We start from the raw sequence: 26,720 nt of genomic DNA, 5'->3' as shown, positions 1-26,720 counted from the left end.
GAAGGATGATGTTAAGAGAGAAAGGGATGGGAGTTTAGGAACTGGCAGGGGGTGCGTTGATTGTTGTTGTTTTAGGTATAGGTATATTTATAGATGGATAAATAGATATGAGACAGATAGATATATATGATAGATATAAGATAGATAGATAGATAATATAAGATAGATAATATATAGACAAATACATATGACATAGATGTATAATTAGATAGATAGATAATAGAAAAAAGGCAGCACTTGAACAAGAACATGTTAGGCAGGGTGCCAGCGACCAGAACAAGAAACAAAATGGCAGAACTTAGTTTAAGTCCAATCAAAAGTGGTTTATTCCCTCACAGTACGTACAGAAAGCAGCATCTCAGTCTTGTCACAATACGTTTTTCATTATTTAGATAGATATTATCAATACTGTTGATCACGAATATTCTAATCGCAAATTTTTATCGCGAATATCGGCACTTTAAGAATTCGGGAATATATTAAATATAGTGATATATATTCGTATTCACGAATATTCTAGATTTTTTCATCAGTACCCATGATCTCTCACTGCTTCTTGCTTGTGGGCCAATGAGAACACTGCAATATCTTTGACTTAAGGAGTAGTGTTGATCGCAAATTTTCCGATAGCCGATTTTCGCAATCAAGAAAATAACGACTAGAGATCACGAATTCTTGAATTCGCGAATATGTGACGAATATTCGCCCAAATATTCACGAAATATCGCAAATTCGAATATTGCCCCCTGCCACTCATCACTGATTATCAACCCCACCCCTTTATTGCACACTATATGTTGGAGTATTATACTCCTATACTGCCCCTTTAACCCAATATCCCCCCTTTTAAACCCCCCTCCACATCCACAATACCTATTATTTTCTTTAGCTTTGGGAATGCTAAATGTTTTACTTAGAGGTGCCAATAAAGCTTTTTTTGAATTAGAAGATAGATAGATAGATAGATAGATAGATAGATAGATAGATAGATAGATAGATATTAGATAGATAGATATAAGATAGATATGAGATAGATAATAGATAGATATTATATGGTATATGGATAGATAGATAGATAGGAGATAGATAGATAATAGATATGAGATAGATAGATAGATAGATAATAGATAGATAGATAATAGATAGATAGATAATAGATAGATAGAAGATAGATAGATAGATAGATAGATAGATAGATAGATAGATAGATAATAGATAGATAATAGATAGATAGATATGAGATAGATAGATAATACATAGATAGATAGATAGATATTAGATAGATAGATAATACATAGATAGATGATAGATATTAGATAGATAGATAATAGATAGATAATAGATAGATAGATAGATAGATAATAGATAGATAATAGATAGATAGATATGAGATAGATAATAGATAGATAGATATGAGATAGATAGATAGGATATTGCTCTTATTCGTATGGTTTTCATTACATTTTGTTTTCATTACTTTTATTTGTGTTTTGCTTCCCCAATTATAAAATGGTGTAGAATATGATGCTAATGAAATACAAATATAATAGATAGATAGTTAGATAGACAGATGTCTGGCTGAGTCCTCCCAGCTCTGTGGCTTCTCAGGCAGGGACGCGGGGAGGAGGGAGAAGCGGAGCGGGAGGCAGAGAGGAGGAGGAGGGAGCTGGTTTCTCTCTCCCTCTGTCATCCTCCTTTCACTCTGTGCCCAGGTCTGACACAGGCAGGAGCTGCAGTGCAGCCAAGCTTCACCCCCTCCCTAAGGGGCACCTCCATGCCTGCCTGAGCTCTGCACACCTTCATACAGGGACACCCACCTGGAGACAGGAGAAGGGGTGGCAGTCAGGATGCCAACCCCATGAGCATGGTGTTTTTGGTGGCACAATGACGGTCCCCCTGCTAAAAATCGGGGCCGTGCTCAGCACTATGGCAATGGTCACCAACTGGATGTCACAGACGTTGCCATCACTTGTGGGTCTCAATGGCACCAGAGCTGGTACTTCTGAAAAAATTGTAAGTTCACGCTGGCGGCTTCTATTAATATTGATAGCGCTGTGCTAAAGTTGGGCAAACAGCGGTGTGACACCTGTAAGCGCTAGAGATGGCGCCAGTGCTGTGTGTGCATTGTGTGTGTGTGTGTGAACTTATCCGTGTCCTGTTCTGTCCATTTCATGCATGCAGTGTCCCATTCCATCGACCAGGCGTCACATTGAGTGTTTCCCAGTATATGGCGGTGTGGAATCTCCTTATCTGTCCTGAAAGGTGGTGCTTCAACCACTAATTAAAAAGAGTTCTACATATCTATATATCATTCTATGTTTTTGTGCTTTATTGTAGACTATATTATATCAACAGATGTAGCAGTGCTGAGTTTGTCAGTGCAGCAGACTGTTAGTGAATGGTGTTATCACGATGCATTATCTGTGGATATTTAAAGGACTGTCAGTAAATCTAATAAGTTACCTTGACTCAACGAGTTATCACAGGCAGTTTAGCTCTGCTACAGATGTAGTAGGGTTAACACACAAACTCTTAACTCAAATTTCTTAACTCATCGCGAGACAAAAGCCATTGAAAAGCAATTGAAGGTGTTTGCTTAACGCATTTAGTTTAACACGTCTCATAAAGCATGAGTGTTAGTTCTACTACATCTGTACATCTTTATTTTTGCATAATATCTATCTCCTATCTATCTATCTATCTATCTATCTATCTATCTATCTATCTATCTATCTATCTATCCATCTATCTATCTATCTATCTATCTATCTATCTATCTATCTATCTATCTATCTAATATCTATCTATTATCTATCTATCTCTCATATCTATCTATCTATCTATCTATCCATCTATATATTATCAACTATCTATCTATGTGTACGCCAGCATATGCCTATAGCTTTTTGCTAGCTGTAAAGATGCATATAGAGCACCAGACAGGAAGAGGCTGCCGCCCTGCTCCCAGGAGCTAACACTTCAACTCCTCTAAAGCAAGATTGATATATCTTGTTGCATGTGTTAAATAAAGGGGATTTATAGATGGAAAAAAATATTTAATGATAATAGATAGATATGAGATAGATAGATAGATAGATAGATATGAGATAGATAGATAGATAGATAGATAGATAGATAGATAGATAATAGATAGATAGATAGATAGATAGATAGATAGATAATAAATAGATAGATAGATAGATAGATAGATAGATATTAGATAATAGATAGATAGATAGATAGATAATAGCTATAAGATTGATGAGATAGGTAAATATATATCTACTGATAGATAGATGATAGATAGTTAATATATATGTAGATATATTGATAGCTAGATATGCAATTAGATAGATAACAGAAAGATATATATTAGATATATATTAGATAGATAGATAGATAGATAGATAGATAGATAGATAGAATATCAATAGACAGAGACGTAGGGTACTGGTAGATATGACAGGCAGTTATCTAACTGATGTTGTATCTCATATTATTTTTTCTCTTCCCAATGCACTTATTTCTATGATGGAGACAAGCCGATATCTCTGTGATAGTAAATAACCCTCCTCACTATTAGTCTGGATTCCAGCCTTGTATCGTGGATGTATCGCTCCTCTTATTCTCTTATACTCATATATAACGTATATATATATATCAACCATGGCAGAGATTGATTGAGTGCAACGGTTCGGATTAGATTGGGATTTACTTCTAGTTAGTAGGTCACTTTTACCAAGGGTGATGATTAAACTAATGCTTTGATGCCTGGAGAAATGAAAATTTATGAGGGATTCGGTATAATGAGTGAACTTTACTGCTTCTGGTCTAGAATGTTAATTAGAAAGAAAGCTGAAAGGGGTCGCCCAGTTTGGACAATCCATTTTCAGATCCAGTCTCTGTCGGGTAAGGCTGCTAGGAAAATGACCTTTTATATTAAGGCGCCTGGAGCTAAAGTCACTAATTATGATTGGGGGAGGGGGTTTGGCTTGTGCACGTATGTACTAGATGAAGACCATAGTTTGGATACGTGAACACTAAGCATTATGTGGTGCCCATTTAATGGAGATAGAAATCCTTAGGTCTAGCCATTGGATGAGGGGAGTAACCTTGGATATGCCATCAAAGAGTTTAAATTTTGAGATCTAAAAGCATTTCAAGTTGTTGAAGATGGGCAAATGGACTGGTTTGCTTTTCAGCTGGGTTGTCCTACCCTACTTCTCCATGAGAAGAGTGAACCTTCTCAATGGTCTCCCTTTCTACAGGGATTACAAGTCCTATATAGATGAAGTGGTGGTGAATCCCATGGTCATACTATTGTTTTCATCTACATAAGATGAGATAGGGTGGATCTGTTCTCCTGGTGGGTGTATTCCAGCAACATGTGGGAGGGGACATTTGTTTTCTAACATGTAAATTAGTACCCTATAAATTTACTGGGACAATATGACATCAGCCTGCATACTAGTAACTGCAACTGTCCTTAATTTACCACAAATCAAAATATTCTGGGTTGGTTTAGTTCTTTTTGCGTTCTTGAAATCATATCAATCTATGCTGGAAAAGTAATCTGGTAATCAAGTAAGCGTTAGACAGGCCCATCACTAAGTCAATTATCGGGGATGAGCGTTTGTATAAATGCCTGTTCCCGATAATTGGCCCGTGTAAAGATGTGGCCCATCATCCGACGAAGGAGCAAATGCTCATTGTTCAGATGATTGCATCACTTGGCCAGCAACCTTTTTAAACAGCAACCTTCTGCCCAGAAACAATGATTCTCTATGGGGAAGATTGACCACAGTAGCAATCACTGGTCTCCATGTAGAGGAGATGATTGCTCTTTGTAAATGCACTTTCACGGAAGTATTGAGAGCATTTGTATTCGTCCCCGATAATTTCCTGAAGAACCGTCATATATAGGACCATTAGAGTTGATTGTGTCTCCGGGCAACAGTGGTCATGGGCTCCTTATGAACAACCACAGCTGTTTTAATATACCTGAGTAATTTTGAGGACCATTTGCCTCATATTTTGTAAATTGTGCTTAGACTCACATGTGAGTCCTTTCTGGCCATCGGTCATTGAGCATTGCCTTAATGCCCAAATTGTAAGTCCAGCAGCGGTCATGGGATCCTTACGAACAACAATAGCTGTTTTAATAGACTGGAGTCATTTTTGGAACATTTACCTTATATTTTGCATCTGGCCACGGGTCATTGAGCATTGCCCTAATGTCTAAATGTTTAGTCCATCCTGGAATATAAGTAAGCGAGAGAATGAGGTGCCTTCAATTTAAAAAGGAACTGAGATGGGGGGGATGGGGGGAACAACCTCTGAGCCATATATCTGTATCAATTGTGAGTGAGTGGTGGAAATTATCATCACCAGGAGGAAACCCCAAATCTTCTAGGAATTCCCCTTCATCAATATCTATTGTGGAACATTATATCTTTGGAGCACTGACAGCTGGGACCACATTGGTATATCAGATGCTATGTAGACAGAAAGGATGCTCTATCTCTCTGATGCTAGGAATCATTTCTTTTATACCTTAAAAATGTGGCTAATTATTACCATTACGGCCCATATACTGTACATTTCTGATTATCAGACTTGATGAATGGAGACTAAATTGCAGTTCCAGATATCTATCATTTTATTACTTCTTCTTATGCCGATCCGACCCCCAACAAATTAGGTGAACTGCTTGTCAGAGACTCTAGCCTACTTATAATAAGTGGAAATTCTCCTCGTTGAGGGACTGTCCTTGTGTGAATTTGCATTTTTATATGTTGAGTATCTTTTGCAAGGTAAGACTATTAACTTGAGCTCCTTTCCTGATCAGTCCTTAGCCGTCCTCATGATCATCTCACCTTTAGCATTAGTCTATCAGCTCTAGCACAAAGCAAACCAGGAAGCCCTAGAAGTCAGCTCAACAGCTTCTGTCTGAGAGAAAGCCGCTAGGCATTATCCACTGCCCTGCACAGCCAGGTCTATAAATAACCTTGGCTGCTAGCCTTGTCTCCACTCTTAAAGGAGGTGATAGAAGGGAGGGCATCCCCACTCATTAACCCCTACAGCATTTGCTATCTGTTTTTTAATTAACTAGATGGTTAATCTGGAAAACATAATAGGTCATGCCGAAATTGTAAAACTATAGTAGGCGGAAAAGAGATGCTTTATGACAGAAGAAAGAGGTCAACAAGGGTGTGTTGATGTGATATATTAATTGGACATATGGCAAATGACATCTTGCCCAATGTAATGGAAGTCAATTGTGATGTCATGAATATATTCTGCTAAGCCGTAATCACTGCTCTCCTCGGAAGATTTGAAGATGGGGGTAAAAGCAGTGCAGCCACAATCTTGTTCTGTAATGATCCATGGTGGTAAACAGCTCATGAGTACAAGGAACGTTCAAGTAATGAAGGGTGTTCCAGGCAATGTTGACTTGATTTAATTAGGAACTCACCAAGCAGTGCAATTAAGATACACCTATAAAGCAAAAGCTATTAGGTAGCTGATAGATGCCAAACATAAGCAAGGAAACAATCGTTTTTATATTAACTCTTACATAGTACACCCGAAATGATTGGTTTTCAACCCTTTCCAAGTGTAAGCCTGGTGGTCTCGGTGTAATTTTGGAACTGCGTGAGTTTATGGTGCACCATCAGATGTCAGTAGAAATTTGTTCATGGAATTCCCAGTGTCATTGTTTTGTCAACCTAATAGTGCTAATGTGGATATCTCGTTTTTGAGACTATAAAATGTATCCAACATGTAGGCCTCACCAATAGAGCAGTAAAAAAAAAAATATCCTTAAAGGGTTTGCATCAACTTTCTGTAAAACAATCATTTATGAAGGTAGCTGTAATTTTGTAATCTAAGTATTATGCCATTATTGTTCCCATCTTCCTTTCTGGGCTATGGTAACATGACTATGTCCATGCCACTCTTATTTCCTGTAATGATATGTCCATGGTCATGTCTAAGCAGCAACAGGGGCAGTGATAGAAGATTGTCTATGTAACTAGTTGGGTGGGAGGAGCTATAAGCTAGCTGGGTGTTGATAGGGGTGGTGCTGGAACTGTAAAAGAGGAAGGAGAAGTGCATCATGGGTTTGGTTGGATATAGCAAGAGCAAGTGCTGCACACAGGATGGGAAATAATCAAAGTAAAAAAATAAAAAAACACGAGGAAGATGTACATGATGTGAGAAACTACATGAGCATATCTGTTAAAAACTGTAGTAATCTCAGAAAACCCCTTTAATAAACAATGATCTAGTGAAAAGTTTTCAGCCACCGTCTTCCTCTTCCTGTCAGTCTACTTTAGTAATGCTATAGGCATAGATGACCAGGTTTTGACTGGTCTTACAGAGTACCACCATCAGTGGAACAAAGATCTGATGCAATGCTGGGTCTTAAAGGCGTTGGCCCATCTGGGCCATTAATGGCATATGGCTAGGATATTCTATTAATGTCACTCCTATCTAGAGAACAGGGCCTCCAAAGTGAAGGATGGCACACAGCGCAAGCTTTGAGTTTTCTACATTCACCTCTTTAGGTGTTCCAAAAATAGCTGACGGAACATGCTCAGCTATTTTTGAAAGTCCCATAGTTGTAAACAGAGTGTGGCTGATCTCTGTTCACTTTGAGGCTCTCGTTCTGTGGATAGGATCAGGTCTCACAGGTGGGACCCACACTAAGGGTCCATTCACACGTCCGTTTTGGTGTTCCGCATCCGTTCCGATTAAAAACGGAACGTTATGCGGAACCATTCATTTTCAATGGAATCCGCAAAAAAACGGAGAGCACTCATGGTGCTCTCCGTTTCCGTGATTCCGTTCCGTTCGTTCCGTTATTCGGATCCTGGAAAAAAAATATACCTGTCCTACTATTTGTCCGTTTTTGCGTTCCGTCATCCCATTATAGTCAATGGATCCGTCAAAAAATCGGATGACATGCTAAAAGCATCCTCATGTCATCCAGATTTTCGGATCCGCAAAAAACAGGAACGTTTATCTGGAAAGGTAAAAATACTGACGTGTGAATGCACCCTAACTGATATTGATGGCATATCTTAACGATATACCTTCAGTGTCTCAGATAGGAATACCCCTTTAGGGATGCATAAGACAGCCCCAATTTAAGCACATAACAAGAGGCCCATTTTTATGAATTTATTCACAAATATAATGATAGAAGTTACTAAAGTGGCTCTCATGAAAGACAACCCCTTTCAAAAACATTCATTAGGAAGATCAGCTGATTTCCTTGGTGGCTTACTCAAGCTAAATTTACTTAGAGAAGAGACGGCTGCTGCAGGGGTAATGTAGTATTATGTAGTGCTAATTCAGATCAATCATCATCCTCAAGACCAGGACCCTGTCTTCAAAGGTGGCTTATAGTTCTTGCTCATAGAGCGAGAGACCCCCTCTATGAATTTCTTATGCACTAATAGGGCAAATGAACAGTTTTTTTTTTTTTCATAAGAAAAGTGGACATGCACGTGTGCTTTGTAGATGGATGCCTTCAGAATTATTTTCTGTGGTGAACTGAAGGCATGTGAATCGAATATTGCGTAAAACTACTCCCATCCAGTTCTTTTCATTCTGCCATATCCAAATGGATTTTGGCAAGGAAGAGGATGGCACCTAGAAACATAAGAACCAATATATATGATAAAAAGTTCTCCTAGCCTGCAGAAGTCAACTAATCCTGAAGCCAAATGTAGTAAAGTGATTAGAAGAATCTATTTCCTCTCTTCTTATTAATCTAGATGTGTCAAATGGTTTCTTCCCCAGGTAAATTAACATTCCGGTAGCAAATGCTGGCAATGTCCTAGCAACAGTCAAGTGGAATATCTGCATCTTAAGAAAATATGTTTTCAGAGCACCTCAAATATATTTAGGAAATATAGAATACTGTATATTAGATTAAACCTGCAACAGTCATTAAGGCTCATGGATCCTTACTGGTCATAACTGACTTGAGAGGTTGAACTTTAGATGTTCTTATGAAAATGTCCCACATTTCTTTAAGAATAAGTCAGAAATCCATTTTCAAAGAGGTAAATGACAGTTCAACCTTTAGTTATTTCCTGTCAGAGAGAAATGTCAGACGATGGGAGACATTTTTTTAAGACTCCTTAAATTGGATGTCTTGGCTGTCATTCTTAACTCTACCAACCAAGAGCGGTTACATATCATATAGACAGACAGATGACTGCTTTGGGCCTAATTCAGGTTGCCTCATACATGTACTTCTTCTTGATGGATAGTGTGATCCTGCATAACTCTTTATAGTGACCTCCACATTTGCAAATTAAAGCTCCCTTAGTTCTGCAAGAGATGGTCCAGTTTGAAGCTCCTGATCCCACCAACTACCAATATTACTTAGTTGAAAATTTTGACAGACACAGGTCATTCAAATCCAATGTATGATCTTAATGTGTTGATCCAGAGGAAATAAAACCCATATGAAACAGATGTCAGGTTCCTCATATTAGGGAAAAATTTATTCTCGACTCCAAATAATGCAATCAGAATTAATCCCTAGATAAATGTGCCATCTTCAGATGTCTAGCACACATACTGTATATCTTGTCTTTCAAAAAAGAAATCCAGACCCTTCTTGAACATCAACAAATCATCCATCACAAAATCTTGTGGCAGAGAGCTCTATAGTCTCTTTGCTCTTACAGTAAAGAACCCCCTTCTGTGTTGATGGTGAAACCGTCTTTCCTCAGAACAACAGGATGCCCCCTTGTCATGGTTACAAGCAGAAGAAAAATCTCTGTTCTTTCCATTCATATATTCATACTGTACATGCTGTAGTTTTGAGATCGCCCCTATGAAGTTTTTCTTCCATACTGTTATATTTTATGTGGTAGACAGACCTTTGGACTTCTCAAGCACCAGATGAACTCTTGTTGTTGCCTTGACTTGTTCTCGTCTTGACCACTGCAACGCATTACTAATCAGTCTCCCTCTCACTAAACTCTCCCCCCTTCAGTCTGTCCTAAATGCTGCAGCCAGGCTCATCTATCTATCCAACTGCTACACTGATGCTACTAGTCTGTGCCAGTCACTTCACTGGTTGCCCATCCACCACAGAATTCCGTTCAAACTTCTTACCCTCACCCATAAAGCTCTCCACAGTGCTGCACCTCCATACATCTCCTCCCTCATTTCCGTCTACCACCCTACTCGTGCACTCAGTTCTGTTAGTTACCTAAGATTAACATCCTCCATAATTCATACCTCTCACTCCCGTCTTCAAGACTTTTATCAAGCTGGACCTACTCTCTGGAACACTCTGCCCTGCAATATCAGGTCAAATCACAACTTCTCCACCTTCAAATGTGCCTTAAAAACACATCTTTTCAGGCAGGCTTATCAAGCTACTTAAAATTACTATTCCCCGAGTAAACCTCTTCCCCACCAAATGCTCTTGCCTGAACTCGATCCTCTAACAGTCCAAAACCCGAAGCAGATCGGCCAGCAACACTCCTTTCAGTTCAATAATGGCTTGAATCCTACTTATCACAATCAACTACCTTATGTGTCACCCCAATTCCTCATAGATTGTAAGCTCTTGTGAGCAGGGCCCTGACTCCTAGTGTTTCATTTGTATATTAGCCAGTTACTTTTGTTTTGTACACGAACCCAATGAATTTGTAAAGCGCTGCGGAATATGGTGGCGCCATATAAATAATAATAATAATAATTATTATTATTATTAGTACCTCTATGTCCTTAGTTGGAGGATAAATGAACCTCAGATGCGCCTGTTAAAATAATGATATGGTGACACGAACTAGCACAAGAAGGACTCCCCATTTTGTTGTTTCTATTTAATATATTTTCCTTTATTCCCATTCCTATCCTCATCAGTTTTCATACTACTGAATATTGGCTGAGTACTGGACACCCCTCATTGCATCCTCACCAATGCAGCATTATCGTTCCTAGCGGAAAGTCATTTGAATACTTGCTTGCCAAAAATGTGACACCCTGTGATCATTTATCAATGGGTGCTGGGGCATAACTACTGCCGTAGAAGCTATATCAGGGAGTACCCAGATTAAGAACCACTGTCAACTGATTACTACGGTGAAGCAGGGACCCTGCAGCATCCATCTTCACCATTGATACTGCTGCTGGTGCTCAGTGCAAGAGAGGGGGAAGAAAGATGCACCATGATAGGAAGGGGCAGAGCCCAAAAGCATGCAGTATGTGCAGGGCCGGCTCCAGGTTCATGTGGGCCCTTGGGCGATAAATCCCAGTGGGCCCCCATGAGGCATTTTTTTACATTGACATGTCCCCCTGTGGCTCCTACACGGTATAATGACCCCCAGTGGCCCCTATACAGTATAATGACTACTAGTGGCCCTTCACACAGTATAATGAACCCCCAATTCCCCCCCCCATTGTATAATGACCACCTGTGGCCCTGCATTCAGAATAATAACCCCCAGTCGCCCCCATTTAGAATAATGACCCCCAGTAGCCCCCACACTGGGGGAATACTGTATGGAGGGGGCTCTGGGGGTATTTATACTGAATGGAGGGTCATTGGTGATCATTACTAAATGGGGGACACTGGGGGTCATTATACTATGTAAAGGGCCCTCACAGTATAATGACCCCACAGTGGCCCTCCATTCAGAATAATGACCCCCAGTCGCCCCCACACTGGGGGTTATACTGTATAGAGGGGGCACGAGGGGTTATTATATTTAATGGGGGCTCTGGTGGTCATTATGCTAAATGGAGGGTCAATGGGGATCATTATACTAAATGGGGGGCACTGGGAGTCATTATACTGTGTAAGGGACCCTCACAGTGTGATGAATGACCCCCCAGTGGCCCCCTCACATACCTATCATTGCAGGGGAGCTGGTGGTCCTGTCATTCACTAACCGCAGCTCCCAGCTCCCCACATGAACCTGGAGCCGGCCCTGAATGACCACCAGTAGCCCCCACACGGGGGGAATACTGTATGGAGGGGGCTCTGGGGGTCATTATACTGAATGGAGGGTCATTGGTGATCATTATACTAAATGGGGGACACTGGGGGTCATTATACTATGTAAAGGGCCCTCACAGTATAATGACCCCACAGTGGCCCTCCATTCAGAATAATGACCCCCAGTCGCCCCCACACTGGGGGTTATACTGTATAGAGGGGGCACGAGGGGTTATTATATTTAATGGGGGCTCTGGTGGTCATTATGCTAAATGGAGGGTCAATGGGGATCATTATACTAAATGGGGGGAACTGGGAGTCATTATACTGTGTAAGGGACCCTCACAGTGTGATGAATGACCCCCCAGTGGCCCCCTCACATACCTATCATTGCAGGGGAGCTGGTGGTCCTGTCATTCACTAACCGCAGCTCCCTGCGCTCCTTCTCTCCTCCGGCCCGCTGCAGCAGTGAGCCAGGCCTGGAGGAGAGAAGGAGATGTGCAGTGATGGAGCTAGAACTGACTGGGCCCCACAGCAAAATTTAGTACGCCCCCCTCCCCCCCAATGTGTGTTCACATTACGTTTTTCCTATCGGTTTGATGTATACACATGTGCAGCACTCCACGTTTTTGTATCCTGCAGAGTCAAGTAAAAAATGCATACGTTAACGTATATGTTTTTTTACCATGGAACTGTATGGTGAACGGACGCCACTGTACGGCATCAGTCTGAGGCATCTGTCAATGCATACATTTTCAGTATGCATTAAATGGATGGCAAAAATGTGATGTGAACCCGGCCCTAGTGTCAGAATAAGCCCCAGTACACAGCGGAGCAGCGTGGCGGAGAGGGGAGGACGCCATGTACTGACAGAGCGCTACCTGGTCCTGGTGGTCAGGGATGAGGACTGTTTCCCAAGGATCATTTTCTACTGGGAAATACAGGGCGCAGTATAATACACTAGAATCTATATAATATAAAGATATTAGCCCCACCCCCCGAATAATCATACGATTAGGGGGTCATTTATTATATAGAAATACGTCTATATTAGGCGTATTTCTGACACAGATGTGGCGCAAAGGTCCTTAACACCGCAATCTGTATCTTTTCCCGCTCATGCCAGGTCTAAAATAAGTGGTGTGGGCAGAAAGGGATACAGTTATGGCCATCCAGTTATTGGATACCACCGCCATATAGTGATAACACCGCCATATAGTGATAACACCGCCATATAGTGATAACACCGCCATACAAGGATAAAACCACCATACAGTGACCGGATAAAAGGGTATAAGAGGGCATAGTACAGGGAATGACTATGGGCACTGCACAGAGTGTGGTAAGAGGGCACAATGCAGGGTATAAAGGGGCACAGTACGGGGTGGGGGGCACAGTCACATGACCCTGTGATGTTAGAAGGTCCTTATGGTGAATGCGGTTCAGATGCCACCATAATGAGAGGCAGAGGAGTGAGACAGGGGCCCGGGGCCCTGGATGGACAGGAGGGGTGGACACAGCAAGTAGGTTGAAGGGGCTCTGAGGGGGATTCATACAAGTAGTGGCAGGAGGTCTGTGCAGGGCAGCAATAGGAGATAGGATGGTGGGACAGGAGCCCTGGATACATGAGGGAGGAAAGGAGACAGCAGGGGCTCCATGAGGGTGATATAGGACAGGATATGGGGGGGGGGGGGCAGGTGTCATGGAGGCAATCAGCTTAATAAAACAGTAACACAACTAAATAGAATGAAGCAGCAGTGTCCCCCCCTTTCCTTCTGTCCCACAGAGAAGAGACAGTCACAGTGCAGACTCACAGACTGTCTCCACACTTCTCTGCTCCAGCTCCAGCCCTGCGGTCTCTCTCCAGTCTCCTCAGGCAGCGTGTGTCCTGTGTAGAGGGGGCGTGTCCTGTGTAGAGGGGGCGTGTCCTGTGTAGAGGGGGCGTGTCCTGAGTCTCTGCAGCTCAGAGGGCCCACCAGAGGGGTACTGCGTATGTGAAATGACAGCAGTGAGAGCTCCCACCTGTATTGATGGAAGTGCTCATAGCAGCTCAGTGGGCCCCCCCAGGAGCATTGGGCCCCGGCACTTGCCCGGGGATGCCGGGTTATGACGCCGGCCCTGAGTATGTGCACTGGTGGCATGCAATTGAAAGTAGTCAGCGAGATGTGTGAAGATCTTCAAAGGAAGTTAAAGAGCAGCAGAGAGATAGCTTAGATCCCAGCTTTTTAACCCATTCGATTTTTTGATTTTTTGCGGCCACTACATCAAGTTGAATACGAAGTGGGAGTGGGGTTTGCTATTAGCTCCAACTTTTTCCAGTAATGTCCATGGTTGAGTGACCCTTCAAAAGAAAGGGATTGTCCAAAGAGCACAACGAAGCCCGTTTTGAAGAAATAAAAACTCCAGTTGTCCCAGGCTTGGTATATTGATAAATTGGGCACAAGACTTTATTTTTTCTGCCTTCGTTTAGAAGTCATATTAGTCCGTAAACACAGAAAAAAAAGTGAAATATTAATATATTCTCTTAGAATATATAGAGGAATGAGTCAAACTGAATGTGAAATCACAAGACTCATAAAATATGATTGATTTTTATATCTAAAGCTTCAATGAAGTCCTTCTATGAAAGAGACACCATAGATAGCTGTGTCGTTGATCATTATAGATGAGGTGACCCTGATCAAACAAGATTACAGCACCTTGGGTTATGAAAAGGGATGAGGATTGTTTTTACTGACCTGCCTATAACATAATCTATGGGGATTTAACATGACTTCAACTACAAGCCAGGGGACAGTTTATTCATTAGTACCAATAGTGTTATCCAAATTCCCGAACTGAAGTATGTGCATTATGCATCAGTTGTCATGTCTCTTTGTCACATATTTTTGGAAGCCTCAAGATGTTGTCCAGGGCTGAAAACGTGGCTGTTTTATCCAAAAATGGTGCCAGACCTGTCAACAGGTTGTGTTTGGTATTGCAGTTAGGCTCCATTGAAGAGAATGGGGCTGAGCATGTGATACCAGACACAACCTTTAGACAGATGTGGTGCTGTTTTTGGAAGCAGACAGCCATCTTTATCTAATCCTGGACAATTCCTTGAAAAAAAGTGTATCACCCAACAGGGGACGATACTAGAATTGAGCGAATTTCTCAAAATTAATTTCAGGTTCAATTCGGTGAAATCACCAGTTGGATTAGAAATAGAAATCTAGAATCTAGAATAGAAAGTAATCAGATTACTCTGAAAAGTCATGTATAATACCCTGGAGTCACCTATGGCTATATCCAACAATTTTCAAGCTCTTTAACACCAAGACCGGATTAGTAATGTCAAGGTGACAGTGACGTGCATGGATATGGGTAAAAGCATGGTTGGAGGTGGTAACAGCCTGTTTAATAACACGTTGCACTGTCTGATTTTCTTTACAAAAAAAAAAAAACAGTACAAATATCCCTTTTTGGTGGCAGATGTCTTCTCCTTTATTTTTTGATCTGTAAAATGGTGGCTGCCATTTTGAGTGATTCATTCAAGGTGAGTTGCAAGTTTCAGAATCACTGGAATTCAATTTTAAAAAAAAATTCATAACCAGTTTCATTTGTGTAGAATCAATTCGCTCATCTCTAGTACCATCTGCTTCCATGTTAATGAAAATATGAAATTTGTGCTCTTTCATACCATTTAAGCCAAGAAAAAGGAAATCCTAAGTATGATTTCATTACATTCATTAGCTTGCTCGATTATAAGGATTGCCTTGATGAGTAAGCCTCGTCATATATGTCTGATTCAGCTTCTTTACCCTCATATCCACTGCAGAAAGAACCGAGACTTCAGGTAAAGTTGCCTCAGAAGTCACATAGCTATGACTAATGAAACGATAAAAGAGATGGCAGAGACATAAATAAGACGATGACTAAGAGAGAGACTCGTCCTACACAATGTGGGTTACTTTAGAGGGAGTAAAGTAGACAAATGACTAACCTGTTGTAATAGACAATGAAGACTTAGTGCTAAGTAAAAACTAAAAGAAAGTGACAGCCAAGCAACGGGATTGAGCAGAGCTGCTTGTTCCTGCCAGTAGCGCACACATGAGAACAATGGAACAAGTCCCCATGTGTCAGATGAGAGCTCCCAGCAGCTGTTTGACTTCACTTCTTATCATACTCAAACCTCCTTGTTCCTACACCTCTCATATCCCATCTAGTCCATGAAATAGGAGGAAGTAGAGAAAATAAAATTATGTAAAGGGTCAGAAACAGGGTTGGTTTTAGAAAAACTGGCTACTAAGATGGGAATTCAAAAGTTTCACTCCTTGATATATTATCAAAATTTGTTTAAACAATTTGGGGGAAATTTGTGAAGCGTTGTATGCCATTTTTCTGGTGTAAAAAAAGAGCAAATTTTGGCATACATCATTTTCAAAACTCAAATATTTACAACATTTTGTGATTTTACTGAAGTAAAATTAGTTTCGGCCAAGAAATTTGATTTTGGTACTTAAACTACCTAAATTACCGTAAAAGTACTTTAAAAGTCTATAAGATCTCTCTCTCTCCCCCCACTGTCTCTCTCTCTCTAAACATTTTACCCAAACAAATGTGAAGAAATTAAAATTCTACCAAATCAGAATCCTTTAAAAAATTCGGGTCAAATTGCGATGCTAACTAATTGATTCATTCATCTCTGCTTTAGACTAAAGATGTGCCAAATTTGTCATCATGCGAAAGTTGAATAATTTGGGAAAAATTACAGCAGCTTTTCAACTCAAAGTATAAACAGGCACCAGCATTGGGTAAACGGGAACCATAGTTATAAGGAAATGTTAGGTATTATTTTCTTGGTGCCAGGAACTGTTCCTGCTTTTGAATAATGGAGAGAAGATCTGTTAAACTTAGTGTGTAAATCTACCTTATGACAGTATTTTTTAGCCTTTCTATTGTAGGATTTTTGGTATTTTGAAGCTGTTTGGATGCATTCTTAAGTGTGGCCTCAAATGTCTCACAATCACAAGTTATGATTCAAAAGTTGTGGTCATAGTGCCTGGATTCCTAGTGGTCTAGGGTAGCAGACGTTTTCATGCCTACTCCTCTTGTTGTAGTTAATGGAGATGGAGGGCTAAGGCTTACTTCCTTGGTTGTCTAAGGTAGTGGCAATGTTAATGTCAGTAGCCCTGGTGGTCTATGCTATAGAAGTAGGATTAAAGTTTTTTTCTGGGAGTTCGATATTAATGGACTATACTCAGGATAGGTCATCAATATCAGAATTGTGGGAGTCTAACTCCCGGCTCCCCCGCTGATGAACTGGCCTCTTCCTAGGCCAGTGACTTCATGTTCACTGGTCACATGGTCTATGTGCAGCTCAGACCTTTTCAGGTCAATGAGGCTGGGCTGCAATACCAAGCACAGCCACTAAACAATGTACAGCTCTATGATTGGTAAGCTGCAAGAAGGCTTCAGCTCTCACTGGAGTGCCACAGCCTCTTCAAACAGCTTATTGGCAGGGGTGCCAGGTGTCAGACCCCCACCCAAAAGATAGGGTCACCCCCACCCTGAGGATGGGTCATCAATATCGAACTCCTGGAAATCTACTTTAATACTGCTTCCCTTGTGATTTAAGTTAAGGGAGGGGATAAGGCTTGCTTCCATGCTAGTTTATAGTAGTGAAGGAAATAATACTCCTTTACCTAATGGCCTAGGATAGTAGAGGGGTTCATAAGTTATGTTGGCTTTGTCCTTGCTGCTCTATAAGTGGTGTACAAGGAAGAAACATTAAGGGTCAAGTTGTGATATGTTTTGCCAGCCAGAAAAGGAGGGCCTGGTGTTTGTTTCCTCCTCTATGCCTCTGTTTATCATCCTTTGAACAATTTTCCAATCTATTGTAAAATTCTTGCTACCAAATAGTACAGGAGTCAGGAACATGGACTGGAGCCCTTCTATCCAAGGAAGCTATAGCAACAAAATGGTGTTCCTCTAATTATTAGAGGAACATTATTTTCTTGCTATGGCTCCCTTGGATAGAAGGGCTCCAGTCCAGGTTCCTGACTCCTGTAATACTTTTCAGAAATGGCCCAATCTCAAAACATCCAAGAACAACAAATCTTGGCTTTCCAAAGCTGGTATCTTCTATACATCATGTTCAACATTCGGGTCTCCTTGTCACAAGGGTACATATACATTAGAGTATAATGTATGCGCACCCTTGTGACAATGAGACCCTCAGAATGTTGACCATGATACATATGAGAAGATACCAGCTTTGGAAAGCCAAGATTTGTTCTTCTTGGATGTTTTCAGACTGGACCATTTCTGAAGAGTATTACTATGTATTAGAATTTATGCTGATGTCGAAATGTTCTGGAAATACATCTTGGATATGAAACAAAGTTTATACATATGATTTATATTGTGTATGAGCCTTTATGTTTGTGTCATTATATAGTAATGTTTAAAACTCGGAGAGATAATCAGATGAGAAGAACATTCTCATCATAAAAGGTGGGGCCTACAATATTGCAAAGCCCTTGATAAATGTTATCATTTTGTCAGAAGACATTTTCATTAGCGCTCTTGCTTGTCACGAGAAATGTGATTTTAATGAAAGAAGACATATACTGTACATGTTTCCTTCATTTATTATTCATCCCAAGGTTTGTTACCGGGATATTCACTTAAGATCTTTGGCTTTCTGGAAACATGGAAAAAGCTTGAACTACAATGATATTTTCCACTAGCGTTTTGCATTAGACATTAAGGAGAATGTGTTTCTGTTTGGATGGTTTCATTTCTGACAGGTCACTTGTTCTTACTTTGTAGGAGCCTCCAATGGGCTCAAGAAGACATACAATGTTTATTTGCCACATGTCGTTAAAATGGTTTTCTGCTTTAGGCACCACATTTTCATGTGCCATGTTAGGCTGTATGAATCTGATAGAGCAGATCCCTGCCCTGAGTTTGGTAGCACTCCTATCCCTCTGGAGAACCTATTGTTTTCAATAATGACTGTTGGACTGCCTCAATAGTGGTTGAGAACTCTTTTAACCTAGGCAACGACAATGAATGCATAAGTGTGACCTGAGGTTCCATTGCCCAAGTGCAAAACCTGTACCAAGCTCCCCACCACTCATCTGTTATTTTTAATACTCACTCTTCGTATGACCCTGAGTCTAGGTGTGATGCTAACTCTGAACCCCCCCCCCCACCCCAATACCAATGCTGCTGTGTCCATACATAGAAGGTGGTAGGTGGTGGTGGGGTTTCTATTACAGATTATGGACTGGTGTAGAGGAGCTTAAAAGGGATGTCTTGTTTAGCTTCATATATCCTTTTAGAGAACTCTGAGTTAATGATGGATTGGGTTCTGTTCAAGAGCCTTATATTTTGGTTGGAGCAGAGAGAAGTGGCTCAGAGCATCTCTTTCTGTGGAGGATCTGCCCTGCATGACACTGAGAGCCTAGTCATTTGACTGCACATTCTTAATTTGCCTTGTGGTGGCGCTGCAGGGAAATTGAACATTTGAACTAAAATTCAACAAATTGTGGAGTTTCCCCCACAAATCCTAGTTGATTGTGGTACGCTTTGAACTCACCTTACTGTCAAGGTTTGTCAAAAGGGCCCCTTTAAAGTTGCACCTCAACAAATGTACTGTAGGTGATCCTGTGGGTACATTTGCTTCTCAAACTCTTACAGTCAGAATATGCTAAAAAAAGAGACATTACTTACCTCACCGATCCTGCACTTTGGCCTTACTCACACTTACTCGCTGCTCTCTTGTTCCCGCCTCGACACACAAGAAAACTTGCCCTCCATAAAACATTTAACCAGCAGTCCAGGGAGTGTCAGCGGATACAGGCCAAAAAAAAAAGAGGCCTTGGCCATCCTAGAATCACTGGACACTCTCGATGAGAATGCCCAGAATGTAGTTGAGGCACCGCTGTCAACATTAAAACCACAATCAAAATATACACCCCCTTTTACCCAGTATGGGAACATAGATACCTTTGTGCAATTGGTAACAAGGTTTATAAAAACCCTGAGCACCAAAACACCCACCACACAACTCAACCTTGAGGTGGAGGAACAATGGGCTCTGGAAGAACTCAGTCAGAATGAAGAACTGGTAATAAAACTCTCGGATAAGGGTGGAAATGTTGTCCTCATGGACAAACTGTACTATAAAAAAATGGTTGAAGACCTAGTCAAACAAACTGACACCTATCAAAAGTTGGATCATAATCCGACAGATAGGTTTATGGGAGAACTGAAAGTAATTCTCACCACAGTGAAGGCGGACCAACTCATTTCGAAAGAGGAATTCAAATTCCTGTTTAAGATGCACCCAACGATCGCCACCATCTATGCGATCCCCAAGGTGCATAAACAGAGGCGACCAGTGCCAGGCAGACCAATAGTGTCTGGTAACAACAGTCTGACCGAAAACATAAGTCAATATGTCGACGAGTTTATAGCACCTTTTGTACCCAGCTTACCATCATATATTAAGGACACCAAGGATGTGGTCATCAGGCTCCAGGACATTCAGGTCACCCCAGAAACTAAACTAGCTAGCCTCGATGTTGAGGCTTTGTGCACTAATATAAGACATGATTTAGGGATCAAGGCAGTTTCTTCTTTTCTTTCCACTAAGAGTATCCAGTTTTGTGCACATAATGAGTTTATTTTAACTCTCCTCAGATTTTTACTCACACACAACTACTTCCTTTTCGACGGCCAATATTATTTACAATCTGTTGGGACCGCGATGGGAAGTAAGTGTGCACCAAATTATGCAAATTTATTTTTAGGGTGGTGGGAGGACACTATAGTTTTCACATCCAATTTTTCTGAATTCACACAGCACATATTATTTTGGGGTAGGTACATTGACGATGTACTAATACTTTGGGAAGGCACTACAGATAAGTTTCACCATTTTGTTGCAGCACTCAACACTAATTCTATAGGTATGGCATTCACCTCAGAGATACACGAGAGCACAATCAATTTTCTGGACCTCAAACTTGTCCTGGACCCTGACGGCCACATCCAGTCTGAAGTCCATCGCAAGCCCACAGCGACGAATAACCTACTGGAATGGAGTAGTTACCATCCAAGACCCCTCAAGAAGGGAATACCTGTTGGGCAATACATTAGGGCTCGCAGGAACTGCTCAGACGATGCAAGTTTCATTTAAGAAAGCAAGACCCTATATGATCGCTTCCGTGCTAGGGGGTACCCCAAAAAGGTTCTGCATCAGGCCTATGCTAGAGCAAGCAGCACCAACAGGATGGAACTGTTAACAGTTCAACCTAAGGACTCCAAGACACACACGGTTAGATGCATTGGCACCTTTGATGCCCAAAACATTTAGGTATTTGGAATCCTGAGGAAGCACTGGCATGTTCTGTGGGCGGATAACGATTTGAGGGCAGTTATCACGCAGCATCCCAGTGTGACCTACCGTCGAGGTAGGAGCCTAAAGGACGCATTAGTCCATAGTTTCTTTCGTCCATTACCACCTAAAACCACCTGGCTAAAATCAAATGTAGTAGGTACTTACCCGTGCTGGGATTGCGTCTTCTGTCCCCTTGTGAAGAGATGTCGGTCTTTTGTTAACCCTGTGGATAAAAGAGAATATCAGATTAGGCAATATATTAATTGCAAGACTAAAGGCATTGTATATGCCATTCAATGTCCCTGTTTGAAGATCTACGTTGGCAAAACGTCCCAAGAATTCAGGAGAAGGATCTGCCAACATATTAGTAGTATAAACACTAAGGCAGACACCTCCATCTCTAGACATGTTAGGGCCTACCATGGTGGAGACTATAAGGTACTCAAGTTCTGGGGCATCTGCAAAAAAACTCTAGGAGCAAGAAAGGGCGACCTGGATGCTATTCTTTTACAAGAAGAAACTAGGTGGATCTATCGCCTAGATAGTCTCAACCCAAAAGGGCTCAACAAAGGTTTTGCCTTTACTGCTTTCTTATGAAAATTAGGGTGGGAATTCGGATCTTTTCCACGTTTTCATTTTTTCATTGTTTTAGTAGTCAAAGTGTCAAAGGACACATGCATTACAGCACAGACATTGAGTCAGAATTGCCTGTGTACCTCTGTCACTGGGTTGATCAACTAATATTGTTTTGCTGTCAAACCCAGTGCTAATATCCAAACAATAGAAATATTGACACTACTCTTGGGCAATTAATATAGGCACCACCATTTCACAAGCCAAACCTATAACTATATAGTCTAGGTGCTGCTTTAGATGTAGCCAATTATTCTTCTACCCTTTTTTTAGTCTGTTTATTAAACCATCAGCTTAACAGACGATTATACACTTGCCCATTTTTATAATGCAGCCTAGGTGCTGCATGAGCTATGCAAAGCTTTGGGTACTACGTGCACATCACTAATATCGGTTTAATATATCATCAGTTCAACATAATATTAGTCTAATATATCATCAAACATAAGTTCACCTCATCACAGCCTATGTGCAGGTTCATGCGCAGAAGCGCCCGGCCCCATGTTAGTATCGGGTAGAGTCCACGCGCATCAATGCACTGCGCAGTGGGCCTGCACGTCTAATAACATCATTTCACTTCCAAGTGGCGGCGCAACTGGTGTTCGCGCAGCCCCTTCTCCCTCTGGGTCAGAGGCTGTGCGCAGCTATACACGGTGCAGCGCATGCGCAGGACGGCATGAAACAGCCGTGGATCTCTAAGTATTCGCGCATGCGCAGGGCGGCATGAAACAGCCGTGGATCTATTAGTATCCGCGCATGCGCTCTTAGGGCAGCGCGATCGCGTCTGCACCTTTAACAACAGCATTTCACCTCTAAGTGCCGGCACAACTGTGTCTCGCGCAGCCCCTTCTTCCTCTTTTTTCAGAGGTAGTGCGCAGCCATATACGGCACGAAATATAGCCGTCGATCTCTAAGTGTCCGCGCATGCGCCTCTAGGACAGCGCGATCGTGATGACGTACGTAGGAGGCGACGGTGAGAGGTGTGTCAACAAACTGGTGGGCGTATATCCTGTGATATCCATTGGCTGGCGGAGTGTCTTGCCCTTGATTGATAGGAAGGTAGCACCTGTCAATCGGTACACTCCCTATACAAACCTCCAGTAACAGAGGTCACTCATTGCTGCCCATTACCCCTGAAGAAGCCAGAATACTGGCGAAGCATGTCGGGGGGCAGTTTTAGTTTTTAAACAGCTGTCACCACTCCACTGCTAAGAGGCAAATAGCAGTCCGGCTGGATTGCTTTGATAGTTCTGGTGTAACAAACAGTTGGTACACAGGAGTCATAGCTGTGTGTCAAGTCTGTATGTTGTGTTAGTTGCCAAACAATACGTCTAGTTTTTCTAGTGGGCTGAGGTCTCAAGTCTCCCACTACCCTCCATGGGTGTCTGACAACCTGATTAATTTGGCGACAACACCGCGGACGTGGTACGGCAGGAATCTGCCTCCATAGTCACAAGGGTGAGAGATTGTGCACATCTCTTTGCCCCCTCTACTTGACTAACAAACACGTTCACCAGTGGAGTGATGACCGTGTTTTTAACATTCCTGTAGCTTTTTTGTTTCCTTGTCTGTGATTAATCAAGTAGTGCATCACGCACACCTTCAGTGTTAGGTTTCAATAATATTTTTCGTAATAAAAGTGAAGTATTAATTTTCACCTGGGCCAAGATAGGTTCTATTGCCTGTTCATCTGTAAATAGACACACCGGAAGTGGGAGGAGACTCCTGCCCAGCCAATCACTGGCTGTAGGGATGACCATCTTCAGGCTAGGCTGTAATTGGCTGAGCAGGCAACTCCAGGTATTTCCTACGTGGACCAAGAAACAAGAAGGCAGAGACCATTGGGGACCTGATAAGCAACAGAATAGCAGGGGATCGGTGAGGTGGATATTGTTTACTGCTTTTTTTTAACCCATTCTGCCCTCTATGTAACTCTCATCGCCACTCAGAAGAGCGAAGAAGGCTGATCTCAGATAATAAAGGCTCTTTTGCTAGCGACCAACATTCCTTAATTTGTTGTGGTTTTTTTTTTCACTGGAAGGTCTCTGGTTGCTTAGTATTGAGCAACTCTATAAATATCATCCCCGGTTCTGTTGGTTGAATTTTTTATTGAACAGAATTACTTAAAATGCAGAATAAGTATTTTAAAATGGAAGTCAATAACCATCTCCAGATAAACAGTCTAGAGCAGTGTGTGCCTTAGAAGCAGCATTGCACAGGATGGTCTTATATAGAGTAGTATTGGGCGCGAATATTCAAATCACTAATTTTAATTGCGAATATCGCCACTTCGAGAATTTGCGAGGATTTAGAATATAGTGCTATATATTCGTATTCTCGAATATTCGAGATTTTTTTTTTCACCAGTAACATCCCTTCTTGCTTTTAGGCCAATGAGAAGACTGCAATTTCTATGTCTGAGCTTAGCAACATCCCTAGCAACCAATAGGAATGTTCCCTCCCCCTTACTATATAAGAACCTCCCCAGCAGCCATTTTTTACAGTTTTATGGAGTTCCGAGAGAGACAGCAGTGTCATTGCTGTGATCTGTGCTTTCCTGTGTCATTACATTAGTTAGTTAGGTAGCTCATATATATAATACAGATAGTTAGTGGGAGATAGTCAGTGTAGGTTATATCCTGATATAGTGTAACTGATAGGTTCCAGTGCAGGGTGTTAGGTAGTGTGATAGGAATTACTGTTTCTCTGCTGTCCATACATACATGCTACAGACACAGCGCTGTGATGTCACAACAATACTTAGTGCACTAATCGGTAATATCTACTCAGACCTGATAAAATGTGAAGTTGCATGTATTGCGCAATAAATGTGCATCATTAGTGCCGATTTGCACAATCGCGAAAATAATAACTGGAGATCATGAATTCTAGAATTCTCAAATTTATGACGAATATTCGCCCAAATATTCGCGAAATATCACGAATTTGAATATTGCTCCTGCTGCTCCTCACTAATATAGAGCACTCATGAATCGAGCACTAGTATTTTGGCAAATACATTATGGGGTGAATTCTTAATTTACATTGTTGGGGTGGCATTGTTAATTTAAAGACATAGCAGAACCTTTCAATTTTCACAGCTCCTTTAGAAAATAAAAGTGGAATCTGATTGGTTGCTATGGGCAACTAAAACTGTTTTCTTTTACATTAGTTTTGATAAATCTCCCCCATAATGGTTTCCCTGCCGTGCAATGTACAGGACACACAGCACATCAAATAAAAGTAATGGCCTCCTTTTCTCTAAATAGCCCTGGAAGTTTCATCTCTGAAGTCAGCAGAATAGTGAGTGCAGCTCTGAAGTATAATACAAGATGGAACTCAGCATCAGTACAGGATAAGTAATGCATGTACACAATGACTCCCCCAGCAGAATAGTGAGTGCAGCTCTGGAGTATAATACATGATGTAACTCAGGATCAGTACAGGATAAGTAATGTATGTACACAGTGACTCCACTAGCCGAATAGTGAGTGCAGCTCTGGAGTATAATACAGGATGTAATTGTATGTAATTGTAATGTATGTACACAGTGATGCCTCCAGAGGTTAGTTGTTGGTAGAGGCTGTGGTGCTCTGGTGAGTGCCGTGTCCTCCTCACAGCTTACCGAGCACAGCGCCATCAATTGGATAGTGGCTGTGCTTGGTATTGCATCTTAGCCCAATTCACCTGAAAAGGTCTGAGCTGTGTCAAGGGCTCATGCACACTACCGTATGTATTTTGCGGTCTTTAAAAACCGGACCTGCAAAAAATGCGGATGATGTCCGTGTGCATTCCGTATTTTATGGAACAGAACAGCTGGCCCCTAATAAAGCAGTACTATCCTTGTCCGTAATACGGACAATAATAGGACATGATTTTTTTTTTTGCAGAACGGACATACGAAAACGGAATGCACACGGAGTAACTTCCGTTTTTTTGCGGATCCATTGAAATGAATGGTTCTGCATATAGTCACGGACACGGAAAGAAAATCCGTTCAGGTGCATAAGGCCTTAGGAATAGTATTGATCGCAAATATTCTATTTGCAAAAGTTTTGATGAGAATATCGTCACTTCAAGAAATCGCAAAGGTGTAGAATATAGTGCTATATATTCGTAATTGCGAATATTTTAGATTTTTTTTTCATCAGTAACCTCCCTTCTTGCTTGTGGGCCAATGAGAAGGCTGCAATATCTTTGTCTGCATCCCTAGCAACCAATAGGAAAGTTCCCTCCCCCTTACTATATAAGAACCTCCCCAGCAGCCATTTTCTGTAGTTTTTTTGCAGTTCTGAGAGAGAGAGCAGTGACATTGCTGTGCTCTGTGCTTTCATCTGGATCCTATTCCTTATCCAATTACATTAGATAGTTAGTTAGTTAGCTCATATATATATATATATAGATAGTGATATAGTGTAGCTGATAGGTTCCAGTTAGAGGCGACTCTAGGAACAATATATAGGGGGGCACATAACATAACATACCACAGTCAAAAATTGGGGGGGGGGCACTAATAATTTTCACCACTTAATCATACTACTGAAAAAAACGAAATAAGTATATATAAATAAGATTACGAGAGTATTGCGGTATGCAGGGATACCTTTTTATTGTACTAACCTAATACTTAAAAGACAAGCTTTCTAGAGTTTTCCTTTCTTCCTCTGTATTGATTCTGACCTGAGAAAGAGAGAAACACTCTCGAAAACACAAGGGGCGCTG

General features: G+C 41.3%; 1 protein-coding gene across 1 annotated transcript in view; it reads left to right on the top strand.

The window, feature by feature from the left end:
- The first annotated feature begins 1,706 nt into the window (after nucleotides 1-1,706).
- OLFM2 (olfactomedin 2) overlaps nucleotides 1,707-26,720 on the top strand; it is a 229,359-nt gene continuing 204,345 nt past the window's right edge. The window contains exon 1 of the mRNA XM_040414881.1: nucleotides 1,707-2,013. Within this exon, the coding sequence (XP_040270815.1) occupies nucleotides 1,885-2,013 (129 nt within the window). The 5' untranslated portion in view covers nucleotides 1,707-1,884. The remainder of the gene's footprint in view (nucleotides 2,014-26,720) is intronic.

The sequence above is a fragment of the Bufo bufo genome, chromosome 1 (assembly GCF_905171765.1).
Source record: "Bufo bufo chromosome 1, aBufBuf1.1, whole genome shotgun sequence".
Taxonomy (NCBI): Eukaryota; Metazoa; Chordata; class Amphibia; order Anura; family Bufonidae; genus Bufo; species Bufo bufo.
Note: the sequence above shows the minus strand (reverse complement) of the source record. Positions and strands in the feature narration are given on the sequence as shown.